At 27.8% G+C, this 23,437-nt stretch overlaps 4 protein-coding genes and 1 long non-coding RNA gene across 6 annotated transcripts in view; 2 read left to right on the top strand and 3 right to left on the bottom strand.

Moving 5' to 3' along the window:
• The first annotated feature begins 219 nt into the window (after positions 1-219).
• LOC103576661 (importin subunit alpha) lies at positions 220-3,010 on the top strand. 2 transcript variants are annotated; one of them, XM_008556974.3, is made up of 7 exons: positions 220-389; positions 875-969; positions 1,053-1,369; positions 1,439-1,694; positions 1,778-2,275; positions 2,348-2,680; positions 2,753-3,009. In XM_008556974.3, the coding sequence occupies exons 2-7, from the start codon at positions 895-897 to the stop codon at positions 2,846-2,848; spliced, it is 1,575 nt and encodes a 524-aa protein (XP_008555196.1). In that variant the 5' UTR covers positions 220-389; positions 875-894; the 3' UTR covers positions 2,849-3,009. The 2 variants fall into 2 exon arrangements, with proteins under 2 accessions (XP_008555196.1, XP_008555197.1); XM_008556975.3 differs by lacking the exon at positions 220-389 and adding an exon at positions 705-805 and having other exon boundaries at positions 2,753-3,010.
• A 246-nt stretch (positions 3,011-3,256) lies between these two features.
• Positions 3,257-9,059, bottom strand: LOC103576662 (inositol polyphosphate 5-phosphatase OCRL). The gene is made up of 16 exons (XM_008556976.3): positions 8,643-9,059; positions 8,295-8,538; positions 8,005-8,185; positions 7,797-7,931; positions 7,469-7,581; positions 7,266-7,408; positions 7,017-7,190; positions 6,768-6,930; positions 6,510-6,688; positions 6,077-6,434; positions 5,739-6,015; positions 5,436-5,671; positions 5,180-5,357; positions 4,964-5,091; positions 4,777-4,888; positions 3,257-4,704 (listed from the first exon to the last, which is right to left on the bottom strand). Exons 2-16 carry the CDS (start codon positions 8,358-8,360, stop codon positions 4,547-4,549), a joined length of 2,601 nt encoding a protein of 866 aa, XP_008555198.1. The 5' UTR covers positions 8,361-8,538; positions 8,643-9,059; the 3' UTR covers positions 3,257-4,546.
• Positions 9,060-9,527: 468 nt separating this feature from the next.
• LOC128668410 (uncharacterized) lies at positions 9,528-10,055 on the bottom strand. Its single transcript, XR_008404148.1, has 2 exons — positions 9,883-10,055; positions 9,528-9,812 (listed from the first exon to the last, which is right to left on the bottom strand). It is a non-coding gene; the product is annotated as an uncharacterized LOC128668410 (long non-coding RNA).
• Positions 10,056-10,695: 640 nt separating this feature from the next.
• Positions 10,696-17,092, top strand: LOC103576663 (uncharacterized). The gene is made up of 12 exons (XM_008556977.3): positions 10,696-10,812; positions 11,366-11,580; positions 11,658-11,854; positions 11,926-12,540; positions 12,606-13,354; positions 13,682-13,954; positions 14,200-14,460; positions 15,589-15,894; positions 15,971-16,188; positions 16,250-16,366; positions 16,447-16,565; positions 16,628-17,092. The coding sequence occupies exons 2-12, from the start codon at positions 11,378-11,380 to the stop codon at positions 16,798-16,800; spliced, it is 3,231 nt and encodes a 1,076-aa protein (XP_008555199.1). The 5' UTR covers positions 10,696-10,812; positions 11,366-11,377; the 3' UTR covers positions 16,801-17,092.
• Positions 17,093-19,083: 1,991 nt separating this feature from the next.
• Positions 19,084-23,437, bottom strand: part of LOC103576676 (follistatin-related protein 5) — a 151,671-nt gene continuing 147,317 nt past the window's right edge. The window contains exons 13-19 of the mRNA XM_008556990.2: positions 22,780-22,901; positions 22,474-22,611; positions 21,210-21,425; positions 20,933-21,083; positions 20,451-20,651; positions 20,133-20,279; positions 19,084-20,050 (exon numbers count right to left, since the gene is read on the bottom strand). Of these exons, the coding sequence (XP_008555212.1) occupies positions 19,821-20,050; positions 20,133-20,279; positions 20,451-20,651; positions 20,933-21,083; positions 21,210-21,425; positions 22,474-22,611; positions 22,780-22,901 (1,205 nt within the window). The 3' untranslated portion in view covers positions 19,084-19,820. The remainder of the gene's footprint in view (positions 20,051-20,132; positions 20,280-20,450; positions 20,652-20,932; positions 21,084-21,209; positions 21,426-22,473; positions 22,612-22,779; positions 22,902-23,437) is intronic.

Here is a 23,437-nt window from a genome sequence, read left to right as displayed (position 1 = left end):
AGCTCTAAAATAAGTCTTCGAAATAATTGACAATGAAAACAAAAAGTCATATGTCCTTTGGGAATCAACGCGAAATTTCATAGATCTAATGATAAATGGATCTATAAATAATTTTAAAAGCGCGCGAAAGACTTATACTTCCATCTAGTTTATAAAATTTTAAGTATAATAATTATGAAGACGAATGATGTGCTGTTTCAGAGTATGCTATAGTTTATGCAAAAAGCGGCTACAACGGCGAACGAGTGTAACTTTTATAACATAAAGAGTCATCTGAGCAAACGGCAATTATTATATTTTAATAAAAATTATTAATTGTCATAACTAACGCTATTCATTTTATTTCAAACAATTAATTATTTAACCAACTACTTATTTATTTATTAACGGTAATTATTTATAAATCATATTAACATTACATCACAATACTATTACAAAGTAATAAAATAATTAGGATTCAAGAAAAAACGTTTTTTTTGAATCATGGTCGACATGTCGACCGTTACAAAATTTAAAGATTATCACTTTTTAAATCGAAACTAATAAATAAATAATATACTTACTCAGTATTCTATTTGTTTATATAAAACCGATTAACATTCAAGTAATTAATAATAATAAACAATTTAATTGTTGACAATAATTTTTTTAAATTTAAGGGGAAGTGGGCAAATTACTATTTTTTTTTTTTTTCACATCGACCATTACTTTGTTTAATTATTTTGTTTCATATTTATCTATATATTTATTTTATACATCAAACGAGACATATAACCTAATAAAGCCGACATTTTATACATAAATGGTATATACATATATATAAATATATATATATATATATAGCTATTCTAATTGTATTAAATTTAATGCCTAGGTGTTTGTATCTGAAGTTTGATGATGCCAGGTGCAGATTTAGACGCTACGAGTGCCAGTCGCTTGGCTAAATTCAAATACCACAATAAATCTGAAGTAAGAATAATAATTTATTAAATTTATCATTAATAATATTTAATGGATTATTAATTAAAATAATTATTTACATTGATGTTTAGGATGCCAGACGTAGGAGAAATGAAGTATCAATCGAGCTCCGTAAAGCACGTCGTGATGATCAACTTCTCAAGCGTCGTAATATCACAATTGAGGCGACCGAGATTCCCAAGTCTCCAGAATCATCAGTTCAATCACCGATACTGATGTCAGTTGATGAAATTGTCAGTGGTATGACATGCGATGATCCACATCTTCAGCTCCAAGCCACCCAGGCCTGCAGGAAAATGCTCAGTCGTGAGAAACATCCACCGATTGACACAATGATCAGCAAAGGAATCGTACCTCGTTGCGTTGAATTCTTGGGTCATAACTGGAAGTAAGGTCTTTAAGATCTTTATAAATTTTGAAATGATTTTATGATAATTTTATTTTTTAATAACTGCAGCCCTGCACTCCAATTTGAAGCAGCATGGGCACTGACAAACGTTGCATCCGGTACATCTGAACAAACTCACATTGTAATAAATAATGGCGCGATACCCAAACTTGTAGCTCTCCTAAAATCTCCAGCATCAAATGTTGCTGAACAAGCTGTCTGGGCACTTGGTAATATAGCTGGAGATGGACCAGCAACACGTGATCTTGTTTTACAGCACGAATGCATGCCCATACTTATTTCACTGATTCAACCCGAATCTGGCGTACGTAAAAATATAATAATAACAACTTTTATTATTATTTTTATTTAATAATAAATGATAAAAATATTTTTTTTTTATTACAGTTGAGCTTTATAAGAAACATTGTCTGGACGCTGTCAAATTTATGCAGAAATAAAAATCCACCACCGCCATTCGCAATTGTACAAACAGCATTACCGACATTGAGCTCACTACTGGATTTCACAGATGGTGATGTTCTTGCTGATTCGTGTTGGGCACTATCATATCTTACTGATGGAACTAATGAAAAAATTCAAACTGTTTTGGAAAGCGGAGTTGTTCCTAAGCTCGTTAGATTGTTAGGTTCCCCAGAGGTAACTGTGCTAACGCCAGCATTGAGAGCTGTTGGTAATATTGTCACTGGCAATGATACACAAACAGACGCTATTATTAATGCTGGTGGATTGGATAAATTGCGTCTTTTGTTGAAACACAAACGTACAAATATTGTAAAAGAAGCTGCATGGACAATAAGTAATATTACGGCTGGAAATTCTAAACAAATTCAGTACATTATTGATGCCGGTATTATTTCACCACTGATCGAAGTTCTTGAAATTGTAATTAAATTTATTTTTTTTATTTTTTATTTATTTTTTTTTTATTATTATTGTTAATTATTTAAATTACAGGGTGATTTTAAATCACAAAAAGAAGCTGCATGGGCTGTTACTAATTTAACATCAGGTGGAACTATTGAACAGTTGGTACTTTTAGTACAAGAAGGCGTACTTGGACCATTCTGTAATTTATTAGACGCCAAGGATTACAAAACTGTCATGGTAGTACTCGATGGGTTGACAAACATACTCAATGCTGCTAATAAGATGGGTCAGATTGAAAATGTTGCGATCATGGTTGAAGAGCTTGGTGGGCTTGATAAACTGGAAGCTCTTCAGCATCATGAAAATGAGAAAGTTTATCAAAAAGCTATTGCTATGATTGATGCTTTCTTCTCTGATGGGGTAATTATTTTGCTATTTATTGGCATATTGAAAATTTATTTATTTATTTATTAATAATTATTTATGTTGCAGGATGATGAAAACCAAGAGCTTGCACCAGAAGCCAATGACGAGCAGTTTAACTTTCAAGCATCTGGAAATGCACCCCAAGGTGGTTTTCAATTTTAATTATTAGTTTGTTTTAAATAAATTTAATGCTAAATTAATTAAATTTAGGAATTGAATTCCACGTTGATCGGTGATTTTACACGTTTATATTGTAATTTTTTAATTAATACAAATAATGATAGTTAAGTAAAATGAGAAACTTTAAATGCGATGATTGAGTCAATGCATTTTTTTTTCTATCATTCTCTGAAACTACAGGTGATTAATTTCATTCTCGCTAGTTTTGGTTAACATTAAAAATATTAATTTGCATTTAGTGTTTAAGTATTTCGAGTTCAATGATTGTATTTTTTTTTTTAATTTCTAAATCGGTTAATCTGTTATGCCATATTATTTTTCAAAATCATTGTACTTATTGATTTATTATTATTTTTTTCTTTAATTAATTAATAAATAAATTTTTTGATACATAATCAAGTTATTTTATTTTTTATTTTAATTATTAAGTTGTAATTAATTTCTAGCTAAAATTAATTTGCGTACTATAATAATATTTAATAATAAATACACAAATAAATACGAAGGCATTTAGTTTACATATAATAATAAATAACAAAGTGGACGTATTAACAATTTTATATGTCAAGTAACATGCAATTTAATCGTATTTGTTTATATTTACCAATATGCTAATAAAATTCAGTTTTTTTTTCACTTTTTAAGCCATTTTTATATTTAATTGGCACAATCAACTATCAAATTAACAGATTAAATTGCATCTAACATTCTAAAAGCAATGTATATTTTTATAATAAATTTTTTACGTGGTAAAGTTTAACTTAAATAATTACAAAAGTAATACAAAGTTGCATTGAAGTGATTAAATTTTTAAAATAATATACACACGAGAGTGGAATCAAAAATTTTTTTTTATTATAAATGTCTGTACTGACAATAAATATTTTCAGCGAGTAAATAATTAACAAATGTGACTTGTTACTGGAAAATTTGAAAATTTTCTGAGCAAAAACCTGCCTTAAAACTTTATTCTAATAAAACAGTGAAAAATAAAAAAAAAATATTTACACTCCACTCCAATACACACAAAATAAAAATTAATAAGTGAAATTTATATACGTGGTAATTGTACTGTTAAATCTCATTGATAATGGCATTGCCAAAAATACTAATTAAACAAATAATGTACTTGCAAGATTATTTAAATTGCAATACACTCTTCTTCCGTATAAAATTATAAAAATATTATAAATTTTATAGACATTCTTAAGGATTTTATATTAAACATAATCTGGTAATTTATTACAATAAATTGCTTAGCTAATTATTAATCAATTACTTAAATGATTAACGTTTCACTACTTATATGAGATTCTATTTTAGTATTATAAAATTTTATATGCTATTTTAAACTAAACAGAAAATAAAATTTTAAATAATTAGTTATGCTAATAATAATATTGACAAATGTATTATTGCAAAGCTATATATAAATATGAGTAGTTAATTAATGAATACTTGAATATATAATAATTATGCATTTATGAGGTATAAATTTTAAATTACATACTTTAATAAAAAAAGTCCACATGATTGTAAGCGTTAATTATTATTTTCGTTTAAAAACGTGATTAGTTTTTAAACAGTGGCACTAATAAATTGAATACTTAATTACTAAGAGAAATATTGTGATATTTTATATAAAAATTCAATTATCTTATAAAATAACCGGATAATATTTTATCGTCCGAGAAAATCACTCTGATCATTTACCAAAAATTGATAAACGAATGCCGCTTTTTTACGATCAAATGTTGCCTGTGTAATGCGATTTCTTTGACTACGATCTTCTCTGCTGCGTGGCGGATCACGTAAAAATATTGACCCGAATAATGTGGCTAAAATTGTGAATAAAATATAAATAAATTGATTGCCTTATTAAATAATTACAGAACAAGTTAAATAAGTACCAAGAGTTTTAGCATCTAGTCCATTGTCCTGAGAATGGTTTAAAAGCTCTTGTAGAAATGCCGAAATATAAAGAAATACAGTTCTTCTTATTTCGGGTAACTGCATAACCAACTGTGAAAATAAATTGTAATTAAATATTTTGTTGTAATTAATGATTAACAATAAATTTATAATTTAATAATTTACTTGTTTGCATTGGAGATAATTTGTAGCTGCTGATAAGCAAACGCTGTGTAAATTGTACGGCACTAAAGGCTCAGCTGTTGATTCTAAAAGCAACAATAAAGATTCTGCTGCAGAGTGAACACTGCCAGCTGATAAAATAATATTTTTAATGTTAAGAAATTATCATTATAATGATATAAATTTTTAAAAAATACATAAATTATTAACAAAGGATACGCATAGGATCTTGACTTCCCATATCCAACCAATCTCTTATAGCAACTATTTCACTGTGTAATCCTGGAGTTTCAAATAATCCGGCTATTTTAATACCATGTCGATACAGTCTATCAACGAGTAGCCAGACTTCTTTCGGTACTGGATACGGCTCTGGTGTGGGATTTTTATTATTTTCCTATAGAAATTTCATTTATTTTATTATTATTCTATTAAATTAAATAAATATGTATCAATTTTTTATTGTTACAATTACCAATTCCATTATACGGCCAATTGGAATTTCTCTAATAGGTACTGGTATATGTACCAAAGCTTCCATTGAAGAACCAAAACAACTTCTTTCATAAACACCTGTTACTGTGATAAATATATCTTTACCACCTTCAAGATGTAAAACTAAAATATCATAAAGTTTATCTTCACCAGAATTAAGTTTACATGCTGACTTTTTGTCAACGTAAACTTCTAATTTTATATCACATTTTTCACCTAGAAAAAAAAAAAAACAAAATTAAATAGTAATAATGAATTAATCGGTGTACTAAACAATGTCTACCTGGTTTTATAAATCCAGTATAAGGCTCTATATGTAACCAATCTTTACAATAATTGGTATCGTCTAATTTTTTAATAAATTCAAACTGTACTGGGACTTGTCCAGTATTGGCAATAATAAGTTCTTTGCTACTCGGTTCAAGAAATTTTAAAACATCAAATATTATTTCCGTAGTGTCAACCATAACTTGTGGCAAAAATTCATTTTCTAATTTATCTAATTTTTTCATAACTTCCTCGTGAATTTTACGATACTTGGTCATGTCAATAACACGTATCTAAAATTTTAAAAAATCATTTTTAAAAAATTAATCAAATAAATATAAATATTTAATTTACCTGTGCATCAAAAATAGCACTGACTGGTTTATGATCTGATATACGTAAGTCTGGATGACTACGATAATCAATGGATGTGATGGCATCACCTTTCCAAAGCACGCGATCACACCATGCGGGCGCTCTACCTTTTTCGCTCGAGTCCCAATTGTCAGTACCAGGATCATACTTATAAGTAGGCTTAAATTTAATAACAGCTTCATGGAAGCCTTGAAATACTTTTCCTAATTTACGCTGCTGTCCTAATTGATCTAACGCCAATACTGGTCCGTAATTACCAATAGTTATATACTGTTTGGCTGTTATAACATCCATTTCAGTTATCCGATAATTTAAATCTCCCAACCAGTATATTTGACTGTAATAAAATAATTTATTGTTTAATAAATAATATAATGGAAATTTAAAAATGAATTCGTAAATAATATATTACTCATGATCTTTAAAACTTTTTGTCGGAACATGATTTGAGAACGAAAGTCTAGTGCATATATCAGCATAATCTTGATTCCGACGTTCAAATTCTTCACAATGGGCCGCTAAATGTGCATTTACAAAACATACTGATGTATTGTGAATCAGGCAACTAACTGCTACTCCACCTTTATTACCCTATTGATAAAAAATTAAGTATCTATAATAATATCATGAGTTAAAGTAATTTTTTAAAGTTTTACATATTTAATTATACCAGTTTTCCCATTATTCCTGTACCGACAGTATCAACAGAAATACTTTTTATAAATGGTACTTGAGCTTCTTGAGCAAATATTATCAGCATCATTCCAACGAGACGTACTATTGCTATTTGTTTGTAAACACCTTTAGGATGAAGAGATTTCGTAACAATTTGTCTGTTAAATAAAATATATATTGATAATTAATAATTATAATTTAAAAATATTTATAAGTAATAGAATAAAAATAAAAAAAAAAATACCTCCACTCTTCTTCACGTGGCGTGTCATTGAATAAAAAAGCTTCTTTACTTAAATCTAACTCTTGAAATCCAATAGCATAAATATCTGGCGGTACTTGATCATTGCTGAGCCATTCATCTAAGACGACATCATTTGGTGACTGTCCATTTACATTCCACGTGCCAATGAAAATTCTACAAATAAAAAAATTTTTAATTTTAAACTTTAATTTTTTAAAAAATGATTAAAATATAATAATAAATAAGAACCTCAAAGTTTCGGTGTATGTGTAATCATCTTCTTTACATGCCATCTGATAACGTACCACAGATTCTCTGGCTGCTACCGGAGTTTTCCCACTGGCAATATTTCTTCTCGGTACAACCAAGTCTGGACTCTCAAGTTCTACTAGCTATAAAAAATAAAATATATATTTGACAACTTTTAAAATATTAATTAAAGTATAACTTACTGGATCAGCCATTTCGCGCAAATCACCAGCACCGGTATTTAAACTTCGTGTACTACCAGTTAATTTTTGTATCCACAAATAATCAACTGCCGAACTTTTATTTTTTTGATAAACTGAAAATAATTTAATAAACGCTTAATTCATCACTGTATTAATAAATTCTAAGCATTAATTACAAGTTTATGAAACTTTGAATTATATCTAATCAGCCAGCTGTTGTAAGCTAAACCACTTTTAGTATAAAACGATAATTAGTTTTTTTTACTGATAAATAAAATTACAGAACACTACGCTAATCAATAAAATAAAATTAATAATAACAAGTAACCTTCAATAGCGCGAAATATTTCAGAAACCAATGCACTGGTTCCTACTCCAGGTTTTAATTCAAATATTAATCTCTGTTTTCTTGATGATACATTTAAAAAAACATCCAATCCATCCTGTTGTTGGCTACCAGTATCTATTATTAATTATTAATCTGTTAATAATCATAAACTTATTAAATACCTGAATGAATAAATATAATTTTTTACCAATATCACATTTGAATTCCTGATCGATTGGAAGCACACGTTCAATAGTAAGATCACTATAAACTTGCGGTGGATTTCTGGACGTAAGTAAAATAACTAAACCATGAGTAGGACCTTTGTTGACTAGAGCCAGAAGTCTTGATGCTTTAACCCATCCTTGCATCAATGACGCTTCCATTGTCTTTATTATTATTATTATCAATAAATTTATGAGTTAAGGACCCGACGATTTAAATTTTATAGCTTAAAAATTAAAAATGTAAATGTAATACATAAATAAAAAAGGATACAATTACCACTGTTTCACCAGAGGTAAATTTTGACTGTACGATTGATATTTGTTCACGCGAAGCCATTGTTTTTATTATTTTAAAATTATGCACTAATACTTAACTTTTTATAAATATAAATAAATATCTCTTTTAAGTGTATAATTATCGTCTGGTTGTTTTTATTACTTTCTTTACCCTTAGGACAATAAAAATAATTTGACTAGGTGTGGTTACATGCTACATTAAACAATAGCATTTTAATCTGCAAAACAAAATTAAAATACATTAATAATTGTTAACTATAATTTACCAATGTCAATATTTAATTAAAAAGACAAATAAATATAAATAATAAAAATTTATTACCTCAGTAGTATAAAATAGATTATTTTTTGAATATTTGACGTCTTGCTCGCAGTCAAACGTCATTAGATTTTATCAAGTTAAGCAAGATTTTGTTTTTAATCAAATAAATTAATTATAAAACTATATAATATATTTTTTAACCAACGGTGTAGTTAGTTTTTAATTAAATAATTTATAGAAACTGAAGAGCCACAACAATATTTAATTAGCGGGTAAAATAAAAGTGATTTAAATCTTCACTAATTTAATTTCTATGCACACTTTTTTTTTAATCATTTTAATTCGATAATGTGATTATATATATTTTATTTATAGTTTTTCACTAAGTGATTAATAAAATATTTTCATTGTTTATAAACTCAGTGGAATTTTCCATAGATATAATTATTTTTGGTTAAATATACATATAATAATAATAATTTAAAATATTGACATAATAAATACACACATATGAAAAAAATGTGGTGTTTTTTTATTTATTTTATTTTTTTTTATTACAATTTTATCTTTAGTTAGTAAAGGCGATTCCTGAGCTTTTTTTTTTTTCAGGAAGTTGACGAAAAATAACACAACACTGTGATTCATAGCAATCACGTGACATTATTTAAATCTAAACTTGAGATGGCAGTATATAATTATTTAATTGTTTAAGTCTTAATTAATCTTTTTATCTCATCGTTTATTTACTAGAGCAAATGTAAATACTGACTAACCCCAGCTCTAGTTTGGCGCGACTCAAAATAATTAATGAAATTATCTTTGTTGCATTCACACAATAGCTACGAAATTTTTAGGCTTCCATTTCAGATTAAGATTTCAGAAAACACTGAAAATTCCCCTTTTGAGGTTTCCAATCTTAATAGATAAATTAAATTAGATAAAAAATCATTCACAAATTAATACATTTTTTTTTGTAAACATCTAAATTAATTCTTTTACAATAATTATTATAATAGATCTGATTATATTCTTATCATAAGTAAAATTTTTAAACAAATGTCTTTTAGATAAATAATATATTGGATTGCTGTGAATTATTCATATTAATTATTTATTTTTTTTCTGTATTCTTATCAGAATTATTAGATCTTGCTTTTAATTCTTCCAGTTCTTTCAAGAGAACTGATTGATACATTTGAAATATCATCATCTCCAGTTCAACAGCTTCAACTACAATATTAACTTCCATTAATAAACCAAATTAATGACCCAATTAATAACCTCCAAAAAAAATTATTACCTCGAAACTTTTGAGTTAATTCTAATAGTTTTTTTAATTTTATTATATTTCTGTTTGTTTCACAAACAAGATCATGAATTTCGTCTTGGTTCATAATTAGATTGATATATTTTCAATAATTTTGATCTTTTAATGATTTATTATTACTTCAGCAATGTAGCTGATTGCTATTGTTCAATCAATTGTAAATAATCGTATTATTTTAACAAATATGTAGATATATCAATTTTTTAAAAATTTTTAGCGCCACATAGTAATAGATTTTAAAATTAATTGTTGAAAGTAAATACTATTTTTAATTATGCAATTACTTAAAAAAAATCAACATTTTATAATTAAAAAAAATTATTTAAGTATTATTTAATAATAATTAAAGACAAGCCCTTGCATTAAAAAAGAAATCAACAATTTAAATTTGTTTTCATATTTTTTTCAACTAAAAAAATATATAATCCTGAAGTTAGCAAACAGTTAACAATTTTCGGATTTTTTTTCAACAAATCAATTACAACAAAAATTAAAAGTATGTGCATGTAGAAAATTAAAAAAGCTTCAGGTGAAATTTTTTTAATATTTTTTTTTTTATAATTTATGGTTTTTAAAAAAAATTCAAAAATTATTAGACGTTGGCTAATTTCAGTATCATAAAAATATAAGTACTAATTATCAATTTAAAAATAGAATATAGATGTCACTAGCTGTTAATTTGAATGTATATTTTATTCCAGGAAAATATATATCTACATGAATATGTGTACGATGTGTATAGGACGTAGAAGAAGAATAAAGAGGGAGACAGGGAGAAAAAGAGAACTTTACGATGGTCGTTCTGGTGCACAGCCACCGGCCATGCCGTTTTCCGCAATGGCGGCATAGTTTTACGATTAAAAAGAAGAGGTTGCGGTGAGAATACTATACTTGTTACAAAAGGTATCATCATTAACTTAAATATCCCTTTCATAACTAATTAGTATATAAAAACATCCATCACCCACAATCATTACCATCAAACTCAAACGAGTATTTTTTTTCCCAATGGCGTTCGTTGAAATTGTCGCGTGATATGGACAAAAAAAATTAATTTTTTTTTTTTCATCTATAGATATATATTTTCTTCATATTTTCATACATATTTATATACAATCCACTACGGGAGTACATCTGACTCACAGTGATTTAGATTTTTTTTAATTCTTAGTTTTTTTGTTAAGTCATGATCAAATCCAAGCAATCGGTAAATAGTTTTTTTTTCTTTCATTATTTTTCATTTTTATCGTACAGTGGAATTTGATTTATTGCTTGGTTGCATTGATTACAGCAAGCGGCTCCTTTTTTTATGTTATTTATATATAAATTGAGACATTAAAAAAAAATATTTATTTTTATCGAGTTTTTTTATTGTTTTATCAGTTTAAAATACCCACTAATAATCAATAAATGAGAGACATTGTTATTTACTATTATTATTATAAATTGTTGGTAGTTAAAAAACCTAATGGATAACCAAGTTGGAGGTGTTGAAGTGGGAGATATTCCAATGATTGAATCACCGAGTATTAATGACTCTTCTGATATTCCTGAGTTGGAAGTTTCCGAATCAACTAGTCTAAGTCCGCTCACATCGTCCTTGGATCATAATCTTACAATCCAAGAAGATAATGTCCTTGCAGATGTGAATATGGGCATCGCAGAGACATGGTTTGTTTTTATTAAATAAATAAATGAATAGTATTATTTATATTGAATACTGAGCTAAATATTATATTAAATAATAGGGATGGACCAAGTACACCGGCATCTAGTGCTATTGCAATACCACTACCACCACCACCAATCCACGATTACTTGGATGTAGGAGCTGAGCCAATCAGTGATACTGAAGGAGTAGAACACGGGCCTTTTCTACCTCCTAATGGAACATTCAACAATCTGTTTGCTGACGCGTCGGACATTCAGGAAGATGCTGTTGTCGGTGAGTTTATTAAAAGCAACTTTAAATCTCGACTAAACTGAGAATTATTAATATGATGAATATAATTACAGAAATATCAACAACAGCTGGTGTTTGTGGTCTTAAGAATTTAGGAAATACGTGTTTTATGGCAGCAGGATTGCAGTGTCTTGCTGCAACACCACCAGTATTACAGTACTTTTTAGAAGTACAGCAGAATGATGAGAAATTACTGCCAGCTGGTTCGTTAATGGCACATTTTAGCGCGTTATTAATTAAAATGTGGTCGCGTAAATACATGGTAGTTAGACCAACGGAATTCAAACAGACATTGGGTGCTTATCATTCACAGTTTAAAGATTATCGGCAACATGATTGTCAAGAATTTCTCGCTCTCTTGTTGGATTCACTGCATGAACAAATGAATACAGCCAAGTCTGCTAAAAATTGTTTGCAACAACATCAGCAACAAGTACCAGCAACTATTACCACTGCCAATTCAATAAACTCAAATAAAAAGATTGAAAATGTACCATCGTCACCGCCAATGATGAGCTCTACTGCTGCTAGTACTGATGACATTGCCGTCACTGCCCCTACTAACACTAATTCTAATGCTAATGATGATTATATGGATACTTATGATAATTCGCCATCTTCTGATTGTCCTAATAGTCCTAATGTCACAATGGCTGGTTCGCCTAAAGGTAATTTAATAATAAAAAAAAAATTTAATTTTAGTTTTAAAAAATTTATTTAAAATAAATTTTAGATTTAGATTCTCCGATGGGCGATCTTGATAGTACAGCAAATTCACCACGAGGTTCACCATTGAATGAAGATGAGGAAACATTAGACTCAGATGAAGTTCTTGATACCAAATCAAGTTTCATTTATAACAAAGTATACGACGCTGAGATGAACGACACTAACAATCCATTAAGACTTGATTTAACTCAGCTATCGAAAAAAACAACTCATCTTCACGGTATATATGATATATTAAAAGACGCTAAAACAAGTAATGCAAATTTTTTAGTAACGCAACAAGAGTGCAATAATGAGATATGTTACGACTCTCAAAAATTTCAAAAAGATAATTTGCGTAGAACAACAACGTTAGATAATTCAAATTTGACTGAAAATCATGATTTTGATAATAAAACTCTTAGTATCAAACGTATTAAAGAAGTCAATGTTCAAAAAAATAATTGTAATAACGATTGTTTGTCAAATAATTCCGATACTGAGTGTGATAATAATGGGTTAGAAAAGTGCAATGTTAAGCGTATGAAATTAGAGGATAATGAAAAAAAAAATCATAAAAATATTGATGGTGATATTGATAATAATATTAATAATACAAGTGATAATAATCTGTGCTCACGAACATTTGTTAATTGTGAGAATGGTGCTATTGCTGAACAAGATGAAATAGAAGCTGATAAACACTGGGCTAAACATTTGAGATCCAATCGTAGTATAATTGTTGATACATTTCAAGGACAGTTCAAAAGCACGGTAATATACATTCATACATTTATCTATAGTTATTCTCAATGATATTTATTTATATTAGATTAACTTACATTTCCTATAAATATTTTAAATGGATAGTAAATTTAAGATTTATTTAATTACAATGGAGAAACTTACGTCTTATTGCCGACAAAAAATGGTTAATATCGTTTATTTTCTCCAAGATTAAAAATCAACAGTACTATTTCCTCTTTATTTTTTGAAACACCGGAAAATAAAGTTCATTGTACTGCACATTATTTTTTAAATTATTTATTATTTATGTGTTAATTTGGTGATAATTATTAAGTAATTGTTAATCAATTATAGGTTGTATGTGCAGTATGTAAACATGTATCGGTTACCTATGAGCCTTTCATGTATCTGTCTGTACCGTTACCCCACGCAATGGAGAGACAGTTGAACGTAACATACATACCTGCTAATAATGATCCGCCAGTTAGATGCGTTGTATCGTTTAATAAACAGTCACGTATTGGTAAACTCAAGGAAGAATTATTAAAGACTTTGGGTAAAGAAGATGTCGATACCAGTAATATTGCATTTGCTGAGGTCTTGGAGAATCATATATCAAAAATATTGGTAAACTATTTTTAATTACCTAATATCTAATCTTTGTTTCCTTAAATTATTACGGAGGGCAAGAAGTAGACATATTGTTTAGATTTAATTGTCTTTGATACAACCCTCCAATATAAAAATTAAAACTGTGGAAGAACATTCTCGTTGAATAAAGTTTTATTTACGAGGCTACATTCTACTTGACATTTAAATAAAATTTATTATTATTTAGTTTAAAATAATTGTTTGTTTAAATTTTTTTAAAGGATGATAATTTGATGTTGAGATGTATAAATGATACAAGTAGATCAATTTACGCATTTGAGTTGACGGATCCACCAGATGCGTATACATCGACGCCTGAAGGAAGTGCGGATCGAGTTACTGAAACCGAGCCATGTCAAAATGGAACTTCCTCTGGAGAGGAAATTGGTCCTTGTACAATATGCCTAGAAGAGTTGGATGGCGACTTGAAAAGACACAGTGGCGATAATTGCACTGTTGTCATGTGTGAACCTTGTATAGAGGTGAGAATTTTTTTTTTTTTTTTTTCATTACATATGTGAAAATTTGGTTATTAAGCATAAAAAGGGCTCCACACATTTTTCAAAGTTCCATGTGCATAGATTTTATGATGTACAACAGCTTACCTAGCACAAAGATGTAGGTAGTTTAGACGGTATCCGCTTCCCTCTATTAGTATAGTATGTAATAAAGAGTGCTACAGCTTTTTACTCCGGCTCGTACTAGTATAAGGTGTAGTCCAAGGCAAAAGTACGTTAGACTACTGTGTATTATTGCCCACATGCATATTGTTTTGGTCGTTCACTTGAGAGTCAATACATAGAATAAATAATAAAATTATGTTAAATAGTGCGTGTGACAGGGAACTTTGAAAATATAAAAATTCATAATAATTACACATTTATAAAAATTTTGAATGTTAAAATATAAATAATAAGTATTTATTCCCAATGATGAATAAAAGGCAGTGTCAATCTAGCAGTTGGGGTTTACAAACAGGGCACAATTATATGTTGCCATAAAATAAAAAGAACCTCGGGAAGGTCTGAGACAAGATCGATTAATACTCTAGCAGGGTAATGTCGTAATGGCATGCACGAGAACCAGAAATAGTTTGATTATTGCCTTAATGCCGGGGATACTCGTTTTCTCAGAGAATGAGTGGAGGCGGCGATTGTCGAATTGGAAACTCGTGTGATCCGCTATTTAAGTTTAATCTGCAAGCCGGTACTCTCGTAGTCCGGAACTCAATTCAGACTAATCTGATGCTGCCTTACAACACTGAGGGATTATTAAATACTTAAATTATTTTTATTTATTTTTTTAATTTAACTTGATTAATATAATAATATTTAAATCGCTTGTTGTTCTGAGGCTGTTGGATAATATGGTGATTGGGTGTTAAATATAATTTACTTACATTAAAGTTTGTTTCACAAATATTTAATAATACTTTTATTTTTTACAAATATTATGGCTCAGTGGAAAAAAAAAAATTGAAAAATGAATTCTCTTAATAAATAATTAAATTAAATAATATAATTTTTTTTGGTATGGAAAAATAAATAAACACGTAATTTGTGAAGTAAACTAGAGTAAGAACTGAAAGAACAGTGTATATTACCCAACAGAACTACTTCAAGACCCGTACGGAATCACGAGTGTGCCCAGTGTGTAATGTACAAGTGGAGAAAAGTTCATTTACTAAAATTGATCAAACGGGTCGACCGAGGCCAGCAATACGAATACTCAATGTACCTCTTGTATTGAGGCATGATACCAATGAAGCGCCAAACAATCGCAAGAGTACCAAGCTCTTTGGGTATCCGCACTTGGTCAGATTGCCATCGAGAGTTAATGCTGAAAATTTGTATGAGGTCGTAAGACGAGTTGTCCCGCATCAAGGGGAATACACTGTGCATTTTGTTGACGGACAGGTAATAATTATTTTTAATTTATATATTTCATTTACATGTATATGTATTTATTAAAAAATTATTATTTATTTAATAGGGCCGTCATTGTTCTCGTTGTTTGTACAACGCCCATTGTACTGGATGCAGTGTTCCAGAAACAGGGATGGTCGACCTGAGAACAAGTGATACTCTAGCAGTACGTTATACGGAAAATGTACCAGACATTGAACCACCGATTGAACATATCAGCGTTAGAAAACAACGTCCACCGGATCCGTTGTCTTTGTACGACTGTCTGCAAGCATTTAGTCAAAGGTTTGTAATAATATTTTTAATTAATTCATTTAAAATTACATTTATTTATTACTTTTTATAGTGAAATGTTGGACGAACACAACCCGTGGTTTTGTCCGAAGTGTCAACGAAATCAATGTGCTACAAAGACATTAACGGTTCATCGGTATCCTAAGTACCTCATTGTCTATCTTAAGAGGTATTTTAAATCAAACTTTAGTAAATAAATAGATAAATAAATAATATAACGAAATTACTTATATAAAATATTTCTTATAGATTCGTATTTCATGAGTGCGTAAGCATGAAATTGGATGATAAAGTAACTTTTCCTTTAGCCGGACTGAGTTTGGGCAAAAATATGTATGATCTATATGCTTGTGTCTGTCATTATGGAGGTAATTTAAATTCATTATAGCTTTTATTATTTTTATTAAATATTTATGTGTTTTTGTTTAAGGAGTTTCTGCTGGGCATTATACAGCATACGCCAAGAACCCTCACACAGACGTATGGTATCACTACAATGATGAAATGACGAGTAAACAAAAACCACAGGAAGAAGATTTTAGTAATGCATATATATTATTCTACAGTCGACGAGAAACAAACTCTAAGCCATGTAATTTATAAATTAAATGGAAAAAAATTAATGGCAACGAAAAGATATTTTAATTAAGTCTAAAATTTTTCATATAAACGGATGTTTATTGTATAAAAAACAAAAAAAAAGTAATTAGGCGTTGGTTCAGGCAAACTAAAAAAATATTAGGATAATTTTTTCAATAATTATTATTAAAATAATAATGTTTTCACTGATTGTTATGGAGTTTTTTAAAATTTTTTTTTCTTCATACAATACTCAAGTCTCAGTGATTAGTTAAATGAATAAATAATTAAAGTAAAATAATGAAAAAAAAAAAAATAAATAAATAAAGATCACAAGAGGCCTGGATCGATGTGATACTTCCTGCGAGTTGTCGCAACAAAAAAACTAATGGATCAAAGATAATTAAAAAAATGTTTTTATTGTTTTCCAATTTAATTAAATGTAAAACAAGTTCGCTTATTATAATAATAATAATAATAAATAATTAATGATAATAATATGCAAAACTTTTATCGGTGTGCGTATATAAAATCGATTTTAATTTAAAGTTTTAAATTTAAATAAGTAAAAAAAAATGAAGTTGATTAGTACTGTGCAAATAAAATATAAATAATTACATTGAGAATGCGTCGAATTTTTAATAAAAATAAATAAATCTCATAAGCGTAATTTTTAATAAATAATAAAGCAAACAAAAATGACTGTTGAAAACAATTGTTACGTCTTTTTTTTTTTTTTTTTTTTTTTTTTTAATATATATATATATATATATATATATATATATATATATATATACTATATAATAATAGTAAGTAATGATAATAGTACATATATTTTTTTCCAATCAAAATTCCTAAAATAATTTAAAAAAATGAAAGGGAAATTAATTTTGGGCTTACATTATTATTTATTAAATTATTTATATTGAATTTTTATTACAAGGAATGTATCTTAACAAACACACACACGAATATACAGTAATTATTGTTGTGTCATTACTTACGAATTATATTTATTATGAATTGTATGTTTCTGATTTGAATAATTTTCATTAAAAACAAAAAAAAACTGAACAAACAAAAAGAAGTGAATTCTTAATATTTATTGAAGATTTATGGTAATTTGTTTATTTAAAAAATTTTTTCGTGTTTGTTGTTTTGTTTTGTATGATACAAATAGCTATTTGTCACAAATTGTTTTCCTTTTTATCGAATTACACGAAAATATTTACATATATATTTATTTATTCGTTTATCAATTGATTTTGACATTATCCAAGTGTTATAAATTTATTAAAGATGATTATGATTTAATGATAGCGTGATAATAATGGTAATGATGGTGATTAAATGACGGTAATGATGATGATAGGGACATTTGTAAAATTTTTTATTTATTTATGACTAGATTAAGTTTGCTTTGACATGCGAAACAGAGATTTAGTCTTGATTAGACATTATTCTCTTCTAGGCGCCGATTGCAAAGCTGTTTTTTATTTAAACTTATCATTTCCTCTAATGTCAATAACAACAAAAATATCAATAAATATTTATTTAACATTAAAGGATTTAATATTATAAAAATTAAATGCTTATAACTCATGTCAATGTTCAAACAATAAATAATAATTAAAATTTTAAATATTGTTACTGAATATGCAGCGAGCGAATATTTTAGTTATTGACATAAGGGCTTATCGATACAAAAAAAAATAAATAAATTACTCTTATAATTATTATTTTAGTTTCTGTTCAGTCATGTGTTCTATTCGCAAATTCTGTATGTTTTTGTTTAGTTTTTTATCATAATACTATTATCGGATTTTTCTTTTCACATTTTCACAGCAGGTGGGTAATCGTGTTATGCATTTATATTATTATTATTATTTTTGTTCAATATATACGTTTTATCTTTCCATTATAAATATAAATATATGTATATTATATATTTAAATATCTTTGCCACTCTAATATCATTATTTATTTTTTCATTATAAATTCTGTTGCTTCGCGACGTAACATCAGGTGTCAACATACCTTTTCTCATCATACATTACATAATTACCATAACGTAAACTTGCAACAACTATTACAAATAATTTAATATTATTATCATTTATCTTTTTAATTATTTACGCGCGATACAACAGATTTTAAATACATATCCCGATATGGACAACGTTAACAAAATAATTCTTCGCTTTTTACATATTATTTCTACTAAATCTAGACAATTTTTTTTTTTTCATTTTTTTTATTATTATTTTTTTTTTTTTTTGGTTTTTCTAGATACAATAGACGACCAAACGAGCGAAATAATGTCAAAAAGAGATTTTGATAAATAATAACATTAGTTTGCAGGAGCTAGATTAAATTACAAATAAATGTAATTCAGTTTAAATAATTAATTACTCGTGCATAAATAATTTTACGGAATTCATGACCGCTTATAATTATTTATACGAATAATTATTAATTTTTAATTGGATAAAAAGACGAGAAATTACTTAAATTTATATTTGGGGCAAGTAGATTTTTTTTTCCTTTTTTGTTTGTTTCATAAAAATGCTATATCAAGTACATCTTACAATAATTGCGTAACAACGTTATCAATAACATTACATAATAATATTAATTTTTATTTCTAGTTATTGTGTACGGTGGGTCTTAATAATTATATATCAATTATACATTTAATATAAGAATGATATTTTTTTTTGTCTTTTCTTGTTTTTCTTTTCTTTTTTTTTTTTTTTACGAACGATTTTACACAGTGGCAATGGTCTTGTATGGCAAATGACATTTATTATTATTTTATGAAAAATTTTTTCTTACATTAGGAACGAAAAAAATGGTTCCCATAAATTTAAAATCCTCATCGTCTTTAATTTCTTATTTACTTTTAAGTATTATTATTATTATTATTTATTATTTTATTTTATTTATTTTCAAAAGACAATTCGAGGCCACTTGTTTGGTTTTTTAAAATAAATAAAATTTTTTTTTATCGGGAAATATTATTTAAATAATAGAGCAATTAAATTCTAATGAAGTGCTACTGTGAACCACACAACTTGACCCGGATGTACAAGACCACCGATTTCACAGTTGACCGTTCGTGTCTCTCCATTTAATACAAAGAGAGCTTCATTCGATGGACTCACCATATAACGTCCAAATATACCACTTTGGACAATTGCCCTGTTTGGATTACCCCATTTTGTTAAATTCATCGGCATTGCTTTTCCAACGCCTGTTATCATTTCTACTTTACCTATTTGGGCAAATAAATTATTATAAACATCTATTTGTATTTGTAAATTAATGAATATACTAATTAAATTATATAAAATTACCTGTAGCTAAATTAAGGAAGAGTATATCTTCTTTATCTGTTGATGAAGCATATAAATCATATCCATGAGTTGTTTGTGATGGATAAAATGTAATATCACTGATATTTAATGTCGTTTTAACGTCAAATGAAAATTTCAAACCATTTGCTGAAATAATTACAAGTTAATTAACATTATTAGATAAACTAGCGAAAAAGTAAATAAAATGATTTTATACGTAACATTATGTTTGAAATATACGTGAATGCATTAAATTAATATTTTTTTTCTCCAGTAAGTAACTAAAATAAAAGGTAGAAATAAAAAAAAGTAACTTACGTAGTATTTCTTGGACAACAAGTATAACTCCACTGGCTTGTTTGTCCAACGTGACAACGTGACGTGAATCTGGTGATACCATGGGTTTCCCGATAAGTCCTGGCTTGTGAGACAAAACCGTATCCGTCAAGTAATCTAATAGAAGTTGGCCCGTTGCTTTACCAGTAATTGGTTCCTCGCATTGTAATATCACAAATCCATCTGGAAAAAAAGTTTATTTATTTACAATCAATGACAAAAAAATATTTGTATATATATTCTGAATAAATATACCAATGAGTGATGTCAATTAATTGGCAAACAATCAGTGTCGAGTCAATTTTATTTATTTAATTAAATGAATAAACATATATTCAATTTCCAAATGAATAAATATACAAATATTTATTTATTATACATATAGCAAGAAGAAAATTATTATCACGTTGATAAACACTGCAGAGGAGATATGATAATACGAAATATTGGAGTATGTAACTTACACAAGGCTGGAAATTGAATGTGGGCGGGGACGCAATTGTATGGTGCGAGATCGGCGCTTCTGGTGTACCGCATGTTTGCTAGATCAAGCTTGTACATGCCCCGTTGATTAGTATGAGTGACATATCCGTATTTAAACATGTGACCGATATCCTGGAAAAGGTTTAAAGGGCATTAATTAATTTACATTGTAATTAAATCCATCGCTACAATTTTTTAAATTTATAATAATAATCATTATTGATTATTATTTATTAAAATTTTAATATAAATTTTAACCTGGAGAAAGGGAATATAGAGACCGCGAACTAGATCAAACTGTCCATCAATAGGTTCCGGATGTACTGTGTGATGTTTTCTTTTTTGGGCTGCATCTCTGATTACTTGAATTGTTTTTATACCGATGTTACGCTCGCTTCGCCAATTCAGTACCCAAACTTGATCTAGTGCCGGTACATATTGGAGCTCTACTGGATATTTGTCTGTTGCTACAACCTGAAACAAATATATTAATTATTTATAACTTGATTGATAACCGGATACCTCGAGAGCCAATCAATTAGTCTTGTTAAAAATGAATCTATTTTAGTTTTCAATAGAAATGTTTTTTTTTTTATAGTACGGCTATTTTTATTGCGTGCATATGTGTGAAATTTATATTGAAAGCATTTTTCTTTTATCAATTTCACGCTGAATTTTTTATTAACAAAAAATATAAAATAGTCTATGCCGGTGAAGTTGATGGTATACGCTGGCGAAAATCGAATTCTGGTTCTATGATTCGGTACCCGATAGTTCAACTGACCGTGCGACGAGCTTTGGTAAAATAACTTTAGCCAATACGTTCTGTCAATTATTTCTCGACTGTACGGTGAAAAAATAGTTTGTTATCTTGGTGATTTTTTATTTTATTTTTACGATCTGGGTCAAACGGATCAATATAGAGTTATAAAACTCTTAAATTTAATCACATATCTCCTCTTAATTTTAAACATTTTTAGTTTTAATTTACTTTTTTAGTCCATTGAGTTAATTTTTTCAAAAATCCACTTATATATATCTGATTCAATGAGCATTTTAACCAGAATAACTTGCACAAGATTCAACGGATTTAAATAAAAAGTAAAAGCGTGTTCATATATGAGCCAGATCCAATTTATTAGGATGGTAATTTTATAAAATCATGGTTAGCTCCATTTATCGAGCTACAAATTTTTAAAGAGAAACGATGGGCCCATTATTTTTAATGCTGATAAATTTAAAGTTTTAATTTATCTTTGAAAGTTTTATACGATTATTTGGTCCAGAGTTATTGAGCTTTTAAGATAATTTTATAAATGGTCTTAATTTATTAAGCTTTCAATATTCTGATTTTTCTAGGCTCTTTATTTAAAAATAAAAACAAAAATTTTTATCTGATATCTTTAAAAGGTCATAAATTATTCTGTTTACTTTTTTATAAATTTTTATTAAAGTTGAAACAAAAATTTAAATTCATTAGTGACATTTTGATGACAAGATAAAGTGTAAAAAAAGTTCTTACATCAACAACGACCATCTGAATTTTGCTGATAACTAAAATTCTATCTTTCTCAGGCTGTGTTACGTAAACATAACGATTAGCAACGTTGATAGCACGCCCCCAGCTACATGGTATATCCTTTTCTCCACAAACATACTCCTAAAATATAAACCAAATATCATATTATTTTTTTATCACCATAAAAACAAAATATTAATTAATAATTTGGGTAATTAAAAATTAAATAACTAACTCAGTTGGTTATTTCACTAGTAATTAAAAAAATTTTTTTTTCATAATATTTATAGAGGAAAAAAAAAAGTGTACCTGTGTTCCAGGTATAATATCAGTGGAATGAATTTGATGATAAAGTCGACAAGCAGACGGCTCGTAAACGGATATACCCCATTCGTGGAACGAAAAGAACCTCCGTTCTTCATTAGCCGCTGCTGTAGATAAAAATTCCAATTTTAATAAAAAAAAAAAAAATCCTTTTTTATTAGTTTTTTAATTATTTACTTTACTAAAAAAAAAAAAAAAATTTATAATGATATAGTTTTGCTTTAACGAAAAGGTAAATAGAATATTATTTCTTTTCACAATATTTTAATTAAAAAAATTCATATTCTAAGTAGTTAATTTAAATTTAAATTATTAATTTTGACCTAAATAGAATGAATTTAAAAAAATAAGGTAAATTTAATTAATGAAACGTATCAAATATGGGTTTAAATAATACAAATTGTTAATCTATTTATTGAATGTTGTTGTTCTATTGGCTGGGTGAGTGAATGGCGAGATGTGAAGAGGGATAATTGAAGCTACAGGCAAGCGGATAACCACAAAGTCCGCAATTTGGATCGGATCAAGAGTCAAAACTACGGAACTGCCGATCGATCGATCACCGGGTTTTGTGGTGAACGTGGTTTTGTTGCGTCTCATTGCTCCTGATGCAACATTTTACTCCCTTATGCTGTTGCTCTAT

This window comes from Microplitis demolitor, chromosome 8, assembly GCF_026212275.2.
Source record: "Microplitis demolitor isolate Queensland-Clemson2020A chromosome 8, iyMicDemo2.1a, whole genome shotgun sequence".
In the NCBI taxonomy this organism is placed as follows: Eukaryota; Metazoa; Arthropoda; class Insecta; order Hymenoptera; family Braconidae; genus Microplitis; species Microplitis demolitor.
The sequence above is the reverse complement of the archived record's forward strand: the minus strand, read 5'-3'. Positions and strand labels throughout refer to the sequence as shown.